This window comes from Sciurus vulgaris (assembly GCF_902686455.1).
Source record: "Sciurus vulgaris genome assembly, chromosome: 11".
Classification (NCBI taxonomy): Eukaryota; Metazoa; Chordata; class Mammalia; order Rodentia; family Sciuridae; genus Sciurus; species Sciurus vulgaris.
Genome location: NC_136472.1, coordinates 57,654,487 through 57,667,547, shown reverse-complemented (window position 1 = coordinate 57,667,547; position 13,061 = coordinate 57,654,487). Strand labels below are relative to the sequence as shown.

General features: G+C 35.9%; 2 protein-coding genes across 4 annotated transcripts in view; one reads left to right on the top strand and one right to left on the bottom strand.

Annotated features, from left to right (window-relative positions):
• The window catches only part of PDE3B (phosphodiesterase 3B), a 190,712-nt gene extending 178,862 nt beyond the window's left edge, over nucleotides 1–11,850 (top strand). Inside the window, 2 exon segments of the mRNA XM_079104237.1 lie at nucleotides 7,905–8,157; nucleotides 9,342–11,850. Of these exon segments, the coding sequence (XP_078960363.1) occupies nucleotides 7,905–8,157; nucleotides 9,342–9,556 (468 nt within the window). The 3' untranslated portion in view covers nucleotides 9,557–11,850.
• CYP2R1 (cytochrome P450 family 2 subfamily R member 1) overlaps nucleotides 1–13,061 on the bottom strand; it is an 84,935-nt gene that overhangs the window by 46,501 nt on the left and 25,373 nt on the right. The window lies entirely within an intron of this gene.

Sequence of the window (13,061 nt, the reverse complement as noted above, 5' to 3'; positions counted from 1 at the left end):
TTTTTGAAAAATATTGTTTTATTTCTTCTAGAAAACTTGTAACCATGGGGTAATCACTGAGTCAGTTCTGGTTGTTTCTCGGGTTGTATTGGCTCATCACAGATAAACACTACTTGCCTGCAGAATTTACGCACTGTGAGGAATAATTAATTTCTGACCAATTTAGACAGTAGGACTAAAACATTAATAGTACCGTTCAGGAAATGCTTCACTTTGCATAATACTGCCTTTCATCACCATAGCAACCCGGTAAGGTAGATTATTACTCAAATCTTATATATGATGATACTGGCATAAGCATGGCAATACGACATTTGTTGAAAGTTGCAAAAGTAGATTTGAAAGAACATCTGTCTGATCTCAAATTTTGCTTTGTAGAACCCCAGAAGCTACAATGGAAGGGAATCAGAAAGCAGGCAATAGGAACTATACACCCAAATTCTCACCTCAGCTGTAGTAACTCTACTTTTACATGTTTTATATACTGGGTTTTATGATTTAGATTCATTAGATGGTTTTATTGGTAAAGGGGGTGGGTGGGGATTGAAAATTACTTGCAAGATTCAGCTGTGTGTATCTGAGGTATAACAAAAATGCATCCATTATGACTTTCTTTTTTTTAGTTAAAAATCATAAATTTACATAGGGCAATGTTGTTTGATTCATTCTGTTATTTTTTCCCTTCCCCCCCACCCCTCACACCCCTCTTTTCCCTCTATACAGTCCCTCCTTCCTCCATTCTTACCACCCTCCTTATCCCTAACCCTAAACCTAACCCTAACCCTAACACTAACTCCTCCTACCCCCCATTATATGTCCTCATCCGCTTATCAGCGAGATCATTCATCCTTTAGTTTTTTGAGATTGGCTTATCTCACTTAGCATGATATTCTCCAATTTCATCATTTGCCTGCAAATGCCATAATTTTATTATTCTTCATGGCAGAGTAATATTCCATTGTGTATATATGCACAGTTTCTTTATCCATTCATCAACTGAAGGGCATCTAGATTGGTTCCACAATCTGGCTATGGTGAATTGAGCAGCTATGAACATTGATGTGGCTGTATCTCTGTAGTATGCTGATTTTAAGTCCTTTGGGTATAGGCCAAGGAGTGGGATAGCTGGGTCAAATAGTGGTTCCATTCCAAGCTTTCTGAGGAATCTCCACACTGCTTTCCAGAGTGGCTGCACTAATCTGCAACCCCACCAGCAATGTATGAGTGTACCTTTTCCCCCACATCCTCGCCAGCACCTATTGTTGCTTGTATTCTTGATAATAATCATTCTAATTGGGGTGAGATGGAATCTTAGGGTAGTTTTGATTTGCATTTCTCTTATTACTAGAGATGGTGAACATTTTTTCATTTATCTGTTGATTGCTTGTACATCTTCTTCTGTGAAGTGTCTGTTCATTTCCTTAGCCCATTTGTTAACTGGATTATTTGTATTCTTGGTGTAGAGTTTTTTGAGTTGTTTATAGATTCTGGAAATTAGCACTCTATCTGTAGTACGAGTGGCAAAGATTTTTCTCCCACTTTGTAGGCTCTCTCTTCACATTACTGATAGTTTCCTTTGCTGAGAGAAAGCTTTTTAGTTTGAATCTATCCCAGTGGTTGATTCTAGCTTTTATTTCTTGTGCTATGGGAGTCCTGTTGAGGAAGTCTGATCCTAAGCCAACAAGTTGAAGGTTTGGACCTACTTTTTCTTCTATAAGATGCAGGGTCTCTGGTCTGATTCCAAGGTCCTTGATCCATTTTGAGTTGAGTTTTGTGCAGGGTGAGAGATAGGGATTTAGTTTTATTCTGTTGTATATGGATTTCCAGTTTTCCCAGCACCATTTGTTGAAGAGGCTATCTTTTCTCCATTGCATATTTTTGGCACCTTTGTCTAGTATGAGAAAATTGTATTTATTTGGGTTTGTGTCCATGTCCTCTATTCTGTACCACTGATCTATCTGTCTATTTTGGTACCAATACCATGCCATTTTTGTTACTATTGCTTTGTAATAGAGTTGAAGATCTGGTATTGCGATACCCCCTGTTTCACTCTTCCTGCTAAGGATTGCTTTAGCTATTCTGGGTTTCTTATTCTTCTAGATGAATTTCATAATTGCTTGCTCTATTTCTGTAAGCTACATCATTGGGATTTTAATTGGAATTGCATTGAATCTGTATAGCACTTTTGGTAGTATGGCCATTTTGACAATATTAATTCTTCCTATCCAAGAACATGGGAGATCTTTCCATCTTCTCAGGTTTTCTTGAATTTCTTTCTTTAGTGTTCTGTAGGTCTCATTGTAGAGGTCTTTCACCTCTTTTGTGAGATTGATTCCCAAGTATTTTATTATTTTCGATGCTATTGTGAATGGGGTAGTTTTCCTAATTTCTCTTTCTGAAGATTCATCACTTATGTATAAAAATGCATTGGATTTATGAGCATTGATCTTGTAACCTGCTGTTTTACTGAATTAACTTGGAGTATAGATTTTCAAAATAGCTTCTAATTATGTTTTGTATTTCACTCGTGTCTGTCATGATATTTCCTTGTTCATTCTGAATTTTAGTAATTTGAGTTTTCTCCCTCTTTCTCTTTGTTAGTGTGGCTAAGGGTTTATCAATTTTGTTTATTTTTTCAAAGAACCAACTATTTATTTTGTTAATTTTTCCGATTGTTTCTTTTTTTTCAATTTCGTTGATTTCGGCTCTGATTTTAACTATTTCCTGTCTTCTACTACTTTTGGTGTTGGTCTGCTCTTCTTTTTCTAGGGCTTTGAGCTGTAGTGTTAAGTCATTTATTTGTTGATTTCTACTACTTTTGTTGAATGCACCCCATGAAATAAATCTTCCTCTAAGTACTGCTTTCATAGTGTCCCAGAAATTTTGATATCATGTGTCTTTGTTCTCGTTTACTTCTAAGAATTTTTTAATTTCCCTCCCGATGTCTTCTGTTATCCATTCATCATATAATAGTGTATTATTTAATCTCCAGGTATTGGAGAAGTTTCTGTTTTTTATTCTGTCATTTATTTCTAATTTCAATCCATTATGATCTGATAGAGTACAAGGTAGTATCTCTATCTTCTTGTATTTGCTAACAGTAGCTTTGTGGCATAAAACATGGTCTATTTTAGAGAAGGATCCATGTGCTGCTGAGAAGAAAGTGTATTTGTTCTTTGTTGGATGGTATATTCTATATAAGTCGGTTAAGTCTAAAATATTGATTGTGTTATTGAGATGTATGGTTTCTTTTTTTTTTTTTTTTTTACAAACATGGTAAATAGATTTATTGAGGTATAATTCACATACCATAAAACTCAACTTTTAAAAGGTATTATTCATTGCAATTTAATACATTCCTACAGTTGTGTATCACTACCATCCAGCTTCAGAACACTCAGATCACTTCACAAGTTTTATTGTGCTGCTTTGTAGTCAGCCTCTGCTCTCACCCATAGACCAGGCAACCATTGATTCTTTTTGTAGTTTTGCTTTGCTTTTCTAGGAATTTCATATTAATTGCATCATATGACTTGTCTTTTTGTGCCTGGCCTCTTTCTCTTAGCATGACTTTTTTTTTTTTTTTTTGTGTTATTATTGGTTGATGAAATTTTATTTATTTATTTATTTTTTATTGTAAACAAATGGGATACATGTTGTTTCTGTTTGTACATGGCGTAAAGGCATACCATTTGTGTAATCATAAATTTACATAGAGTAATGTTGTTTGATTCATTGTTATTTTTTCCCTTCCCCCCACCCCTCACACCCCTCTTTTCCCTCTATACCGTCCTTCCTTCCTCCATACTTGCCCCCCTCCCTAACCCTAACTCTAACCCTAACACTAACCCTTCCCTCCCCCCCATTATGTGTCATCCTCCACTTATTAGCGATATCATTCGTCCTTTGGCTTTTTGAGATTGGCTTATCTCACTTAGCATGATATTCTCCAATTTCATCCATTTGCCTGCAAATGCCATAATCTTATCATTCTTTATGGCTGAGTAATATTCCATTGTATATATATATACCACAGTTTCTTTATCCACTCATCAATTGAAGGGCATCTAGGTTGGTTCCACAGTCTGGCTATGGTGAATTGAGCAGCTATGAACATTGATGTGGCTGTATCTCTGTAGTATGCTGATTTTAAGTCCTTTGGGTATAGGCCAAGGAGTGGGATAGCTGGGTCAAATGGAGGGTCCATTCCAAGTTTTCTAAGGAATCTCCACACTGCTTTCCAGAGTGGCTGCACTAATTTGCAGCCCCACCAGCAATGTATGAATGTACCTTTCTCCCCACATCCTCGCCAACACCTGTTGTTGCTCGTATTCTTGATAATCGCCATTCTAATTGGGGTGTGATGGAATCTTAGGGTGGTTTTGATTTGCATTTCTCTTATTACTAGAGATGTTGAACATTTTTCCATGTTTGTTGATTGCTTGTAGATCTTCTTTTGTGAAGTGTCTATTCATTTCCTTAGCACATTTGTCGACTGGATTATTTGAATTCTTGGAGTAGAGTTTTTTGAGTTCTTTATAGATTCTGGAGATTAGTGCTCTATCTGAAGTATGATTGGCAAAGATATTCTCCCACTCTGTAGGCTCTTTCTTCGCATTGCTGATAGTTTCCTTTGCTGAGAGAAAGCTTTTTAGTTTGAATCTATCCCAGTGGTTGATTCTAGCTTTTATTTCTTGTGCTATGGGAGTCCTGTTAAGGAAGTCTGATCCTAGACCAACAAGGTGAAGATTTGGACCTACTTTTTCTTCTATAATCTGCAGGGTCTCTGGTCTGATTCCGAGGTCCTTAATCCATTTTGAGTTTAGTTTCGTGCATGGTGAGAGATATGGGTTTAGTTTCATTCTGTTGCATATGGATTTCCAATTCTCCCAGCACCATTTGTTGAAGAGGCTATCTTTTCTCCATTGCATATTTTTGGCCCCTTTGTCTAGTATGAGAAAATTGTATTTATTTGGGTTTGTGTCCGTGTCCTCTATTCTGTACCATTGATCTACCTTTCTATTTTGGTACCAATACCATGCCGTTTTTGTTACTATTGCTTTGTAGTAGAGTTGAAGATCTGGTATTGCAATATCCCCTGTTTCACTCTTCCTGCTAAGGATTGCTTTAGCTATTCTGGGTTTCTTATTCTTCCAGATGAACTTCATAATTGCTTGCTCTATTTCTGTAAGGTACGTCATGGTTTCTTTATTCAATTTTTGTTTGGACGATCTATCCAGCAGTGAGAGAGGTGTGTTAAAATCGCCTAGTATTATTGTGTTGTGGTCTATTTGATTTCTGGAATTAGAAGGATTTGTTTGACGTACATGGATGAGCCAATGTTCGGGGCATAGTTATTTATGATTGTTGTCTTGCTGATTTATGCTTCCCTTAAGCAGTATGTAATGTCCTTTATCCCTTCTGACTAGTTTTGGCTTGAAGTCCACATTATCTGAAATGAGGATGGATACTCCAGCTTTTTTGCTGTGTCCGTGTGCATGGTATGTTTTTTCCCATCCTTTCACCTTTAGTCTATGGGTATCTCTTTCTATGAGATGAGTCTCTTGCAGGCAGCAAATTGTTGGATTTTTCTTTCTAATCCATTCTGCCAGTCTATGTCTTTTGATTGATGAGTTCAGGCCATTAACATTCAGGGTTATTATTGTGATATGATTTGTATTCCCAGTCATTTGACTCATTTTTGTTTTTTGACATGATTTGGTTTCCCCTTTATTTGGCTATTCCTTTAGGCTAGTTCCTCCCGTTGCTGATTTGCATCGTTGATTTTCATCTCTTCCTCATGGAATATTTTGCTGAGATTGTTCTGTAATGCCAGCTTTCTTTTTGTAAATTCCTTTAGCTTTTGTTTATCACGGAAGGATCTTATTTCATCGTCAAATCTGAAAGTAAGTTTTGCTGGGTATAAGATTCTTGGTTGGCATCCATATTCTTTCAGGGCTTGGTAAATGTTGTTCCAGGCCCTTCTAGCTTTTAGGGTCTGGATTGAAAGATCTGCTGATATTCTTATTGGTTTCCCCCTGATTGTAATTTGATTCTTTTCTCTCGCGGTCTTTAAAATTCTGTCTTTATTTTGTATGTTAGGTATTTTCATAATAATGTGCCTTGGTGTGGGTCTGTTGTAATTTTGTATATTTGGAGTCCTATAAGCCTCTTGTACTTGGTTTTCCATTTCATTCTTCAGATTTGGGAAATTTTCTGATATTATTTCATTGAATAGATTGTTCATTCCTTTGGTTTGTTTCTCTAAGCCTTCCTTAATCCCAATAATTCTTAAATTTGGCCTTTTCATGATACCCCATAATTCTTGTAGATTCTGTTCATGATTTCTTGCCATCTTCTCTGTTTGGTCAACTTTGTTTTCAAGATTAAATATTTTGTCTTCAATATCTGAGGTTCTGTCTTCCAGGTGTTCTATCCTATTGGTTATGCTTTCTATGGAGTTTTTAACTTGGTTTATTGTTTCCTTCATTTCAAGGATTTCTGTTTGGTTTCTTTTTCAGTATCTCTAACTCTTTATTGAAATGATCTCTTGCTTCCCGTATTTGCTCTTTTAACTGTTGATTGGTGCGATCATTTAATGCCTGCATTTGCTCTTTCATCTCCTCGTTTGCTTCCCTGATTGTTTTGATTATGTACATTCTGAACTCCCTTTCTGACATTTCTTCTGCTGTGCTGTCATTGGGTTTTATTGATATAGTATGTAGGTTTGTTTGGGACATTTTCTTCCCTTGTTTTCTAATATTGGTCAGATGTCAGTGGGACTTTGTGATATTTCAGAATTCTTCTATAGGCTTATATTGTCCCTGTAGATTTCCAGTGTATCACCTTCCTGCCTTCAGTAGCCTGAAGTCTTGCAGTAACTTGATAATGCAGTGGTTCCAAGGAAAGCTGCCCCTAGTCCTCTACTGTTTCCAGGACTTGGAGCTAGCTCTGTGTGGAAAGGCTCTCACTGGGGGGTCTGCTCCGAGAAGCTAGCCTGGAAAGGCGCTTCCTGCCGGAGGGGGCCGGGCTGTGGGCTGTTTGGGGAAGTCCCTGGCTGTCCTGTCCTGGTCCGTGAAGCAACCTGCGGGCAGGAACTCGCCGCCCTGGTTCAGGGACTTGAAGCTTGGTTCTGTGCAGAAAGGCTCTCAGTGGGGGGCCTGCTCTGAGATGCTGGAGAATCTGGCTCTGTGGGAGGAGCCTACCACCGGAGTGCGCAGGGCTGCCTGGGGAGGACTCTAGCTGCTCTGCCCTACTCTAATAAGCCACCCGAATCTGGGCCTGCTGCCCGGGCAGTGCTTCACCAGGTGGGGGAGACTCACCCCAAGGCTCTATTTTAGTCCAAGTCTCTCAATGCCTCCCCTTCTTGAATCCTGGGTTCTGGAGCGACTGGAGATGCAGTCACCCTCTAGTCCGCCATCTTGGATCACCCCGTGGAAAAAGCCTGCGGCGGGGATGTGGGGGGATGGGGGCGGCAGTTCCGCCTGGAGAGGTCTCTGGCTGCCTTGCCCTGGTCCCAGAGGCTGCTTGCTGGCCGGAGGTCACCGCTGGCTTGGGGACTTGTGTCATGACTTTCTTTTTTAAAGAGAATCTATATCTGACATTATAGAATTTTTGCAGATTGTTAGTAAAATTACTGATACTTATTTTAAAAGGTATATATTTTGGTGTTATCATAATATCATCTATAATGATTGATATAGACAAAATTAGATTAAAAATTTGTTTAGAATTTCTCAAGTTGTTAGTTAAAATGATAGAATCATTAGATTCATCAACATTTCTTTGTAAAAGTTATTTTGATGTACACTATATTTTAAAAACCTAAAGATAATTTTAACAGCAAAGTTCAGTGATTGATCTTTCAACAATTAAAAACGTATTTTTCTTTTTAAAATCCTCAGGGAGATGAAGAAGCAAATCTTGGTCTACCCATCAGTCCTTTCATGGATCGTTCTTCTCCTCAACTAGCAAAACTCCAAGAATCTTTTATCACTCACATAGTGGGGCCCCTGTGTAACTCCTATGATGCTGCTGGTTTGCTGCCGGGTCAGTGGGTAGAAGCAGAAGAGGATGATGATACTGAAAGTGGTGATGATGAAGATGGTGAAGAATTAGATATGGATGATGAAGAAATGGAGGACAATCTAAATCCTAGTAAGAATACAGGGAAACTATAATTTATTTAATGTTATTAACTACACATGTCCATTTAATTTGAATTTACACCTTTGTGTCTTAGATGCAGATTCAGCAGTCGTATCTTGGGTAACTATCTAAATGTTTAGATTCACTAGTCATGTTTTGAGTAACTGCTCTGTGCTGGGTACTGTGCTAATACTATCACACAATGAGAATTCTTATTTAATAAACAGCATTTCTGGAGATGTCCTCTGGCCAGTGCTCTTCAGCATACTTCACCTATGCATGCATGATAGGGCTGTCACCACCCTGAACATCTGAGGTAGGAGGATCCTAGCAGCTAGTCCTCCTCTCCTCTATATCACCCCTCCTCAGACACCCTGCTCCCAGCCCCACTAGGCAGTTGCGGATTACAACTCTAGTAGCTTGCTAATATGCCCTTCACATAGACTTGGGAAACAGATCAAAACAGCGGGGAGGAAAGGAAAACATAAATTCCTTGGCTCTAAAAGGAGAATTAAGTTTTGTAGCATTAAAACTGAGTTAACAGTCTGTAGTAATGTATGTTTCTGTATAAGACAATGAAATCAATCATTTGCTCCTTTGTTTTAAAGTAGTAAATTATACATAGCTAGATATTTTTCCCAAGCATGATATAAATCAGAACATGTAAGATGACTATAAAGAACCTGTTCCTCATCCCCTTCACACACATGTGCCTTCTTATTTAGGATTAGATAGCAAAGAGTACTCATATGCCAATACTATCTGAGTGTCACTTTAGGAAGGTTGACTAGCTTCTAAAAATGATTAATATTCACAAAGGCAATTGTGTTAAACTGAATACGTAACAATCCATTAAGAGGTTGTTTTTTAATTTGGGGTTGCTATGATTTTCATTTGAAATTTTAGGACTATACTTACCTTCCCCTATCCAGTTTTCTCTGTTCTTCTTCTTTTTATTCATAACATTTAATACCATCTAATGTATTCATATTTTACTGCTTTTTATTTGTCTGGATGGTTCCACTAGGGATGTGAGTCCATAATATAGGAATTGTTTTTATCTTACTATTCACTATTATAACCTCAGTACTTACATACTTACAATATGGTGGGCATGAAGACATTTGTGGAATGAATGAATAAATGAATCATAACTGCTATAATCAAAAGATGTTTTGTTTTAAATTTCACAGAACCACAAAGAAGGAAAAGCAGAAGGCGAATATTTTGTCAGCTAATGCACCATCTCACTGAAAACCACAAGATATGGAAGGAAATCATAGAGGAAGAAGAAAAATGTAAAGTGGAGGGAAATAAACTGCAGGTAGAGAAAACCTCCTTATCTCAAGCAGATGATATTCAGGTCATTGAAGAAGCAGATGAAGAGGAAGAACGACAGTTCGAATAAAAGAAGCCACACAGAAGAAACCTAGAAGGCAGTGCCCAGGGTCAGAAATCATTACCTAATGTTCACTGTGCTGACTTTCAACTGACCAGTCCCACATGGACAGGCCTTAATACTGTGAGAGGATCCTTGGCTGTGTTGTCAATTTCCCACTCCTAAGCACTTTCATCACATGTACTAGAAAAATACTCTTAGAGCTACGTTTCAGTTGACCCTTATTGCAAAGCCCTTATTCAAAGCCTTCACTGGTGTTTAAATACTTCGTGAAAATGCTGCTTTGCTGGGTAGTGAGATTTCATTTTTCATGGGGGAGGGGTCTGTAATGAAAACCTCAAGTGACTTACTTTAGTTTCCAAAGTGGCCAGAACTTTTTGCTTCTGTGAAAACAGGATTCATTTTTAGTTCCAAATGTGTCTTTTATGTCTTTGAACATTTTGAAAAGTCTGTGCCTATCTAAAAAGAATCCATGTGGCCTTTCTGAGGAATTTCTGCTAAATGCAATACACTGTTCAGTGCTGTTCTACCAGCTAGGATTATCCATGAAGGACCGAGTGACCTTTGTTATATTTAACAAAATCCAGGTGCATCAATTTCTGATGCTTTTTACTGTTGTGTATTATCTACTATGTGTGTTTTATTTCTGCTCAGAGTATTCAGGTTTGCCATGGACATCAGAAGTCTAAATTCTGGTCTTACTGACTTTATGTTCCATGGTTGAATTTTAAAGCTGTTTAACAATGAAGGAATTTTATTCTTTAGTCAAAACTGTTCTTGTTTTTACTCTTGCTCAGGATTAGTATTTTTAAACATTTAGTTAATATAAACAGCATAGATTTGTTAGAAGAAAAAAGTTGTCCTAATATTGATGTTAGCCTTTTATGATATTAGCATCATTTTCTCTGTTCCTAGATGAATTTGAGACTAATTAAAACCAAGGAAAAGGATATATCTGTCTTTTGCCTTAATGTAAAATCAAATGAAATTAATTCTATCAAAGATAAAGAACAAAAGAAATATGGTGAGTTCTAAAGGATAAATATGTTGAATAAATAAATAATTGGAATATGTAGTTATCTTTATATCCATATCTTAGACATCATGTGTTAATTTCTTTCTGCCTCAAGACCACATGACAGGAATGATCTGTCACTACTCAAAAATTCTAAAGTTCAACTACAAGACTGATTTCTGAGGTAAAGCAAATGATGGAAAATACATAATTTTATATAAAAATGAAATATTTTAGTATATAATTTCACACCAAAGCATATAACTAAATTACCACATTAAGATGATTATACATAAAATGAGCCATATTTATAATATTTATGAATTTGTTAGGCTGTGGATATGTACCCTAGTTGTAAAAAATATTTTAAGTTATAAAGAGCAGTCAAGATGTTATCAAGCTGGTAAACTAATATTTTGGAGCCATGAAACTTTGGAGACAAACTACTCATTTCCATGTTAATTCCTACAATATCAATAGTTTCTTACCTACCTAGAAATATTTGGGTTATCAGAAAGATATCAATTAAAGCTCTACTGAAGTGTTAGCATTTTTGATCTTACACAGTATCATTATAATATTTAATGAATCACTAAGCTTTATTTATTAAATATGTTGAGTGCTAAATTCTTTTCTGCTATTTTTGCAACCATTGCCACACCATTTGTAAACTGGTCCCACCATATATTACTGAGTAATAAAATTTTAACTGAAAATTTGTTGACTTTGTGTGTGTGTGTATGTATACACACAATATGTCCTGTGCTTATAGATCTCTAGAATACATTGTGTCCTACATAAATGTATTTCTGCTATTTCTTTCCTGCAGAATACAGCATATACATATGTGTATAAGTTCATACATGTGCATGCATGTATAAAGATACCCAAATTTTTATACTATTATGTTACAGAAATTTTGTATTAGCATTGTTTATATTTATATTTTATTTTCTTGAAAGAAGTGTGCTTTTATTCTGTTAACAATATTATTACTGTGAACTCATTTTAATTTAATTTAATTCTTAAATTATTTAATCCTTTCTAGATTATGTAGGTCAAAATAACAGACCAAGGAAACTGAAAAAAGTATCCCTGCTAAAATTTTAAAATTTTAATCATAAGAAGTGAACATGAGAATATATTAAATATACATAGCACTGTTAGAGGGACTCTTACTTGAGAAATTGCCATAAGACATATTGCAAGTTTTCTTTATATGTGTGCTGGGGATGGAACCCACATGCTAGGCAAGCACTCTATCACTGAGCTATACCCCCATCTTGTATTATAGGTTGCTACTGAATTATAGGTTGCTACTTGTATTATTTGGTTGCTACTGAATCAGATTTTTTATTATAATATTCTTTTGACTAATTTGTTGTAAATCACTGGTACTAGAAATATTTAGTAACATCTGTGTGCTTACGGATACTTCTCTCCATAAAAATCTATTTTAAAAATTTATTTCAGTATTTGAAATCTGTTTTCTGCTATTCTCACACTTAGCTTTTCTTTTTCCTTTAATAAGCAACCTGGAGATTCTGGTATTGCTTACAGAGTTAGAAATTCCCCTACCCCTCTAGATTTCATCACCTCATAGAGACAAACTTTACAAAAAAGATAAATAGAGCCAACTAATATGAGCAGCTCTAGAGGGAGTGTGGGATAGCAGTAACAGGAAGAACAGTGATGAACAACTTTTCAGAAGAAGACTTTCAAGCTGAGAGCTCAAGTGTTAAGAGCTTGACATTTTAGATATTTTCTTTTCTTTGTAAATTATAGCAGTGTCATTTGTATTTATATATTATTTCAGTAACTATAATATGTTTTGAAAATTTTGAGGGGAAAAATGCCAAATATAATCTTCAGGTGGTAGAATCACATATTGATTTGGGATAACATACTGTTAAAGCCAAAACTAAAATTTTGATACTTTCCCCACCAAAATTCAGGTTCTTTGAGTCCAATGTTTATTATTTGTATTTCAGGTAAATTTATAAAGGGTTTGTAGAAGTATGAAATGTGGGAGAATTAAATTTATACAGAAAATTATCAGAAATCTAGTGGTTTGAAATCAGTAATTAAATGTATTTTTCTTCCTTTATTCTTTAAAAAACTAAACTGTAAACATTTCAATAACCATCACTCCTAATCTTAAAGGTTCAGCTTCTTACTGGAAAGCCTGATGAGATAATGTCTGATGAATCTCAAAGCTGGGGCATTTATTTATTCAGCTTTAAAACTTTTTTTTATTCTCATAAGAAAATTCTTCAAAATTCAAAAACAAAAACGTGTAATATTGGAAAATAAGTTTTCCTTCTATGCAGACCTTGAACCATTTCTCTTCCCTAAGTCAAGCTTCTTTTAGAAGTATTTTATATATTTATGAACACATACTTTCATTTACCTTACATATTAATGACAGCATACATTGATATTTTCTCTTTAGTATTTATCTCAAAAAATGTTTTGAAGAGAGAAAAGAAAAATCTGAAA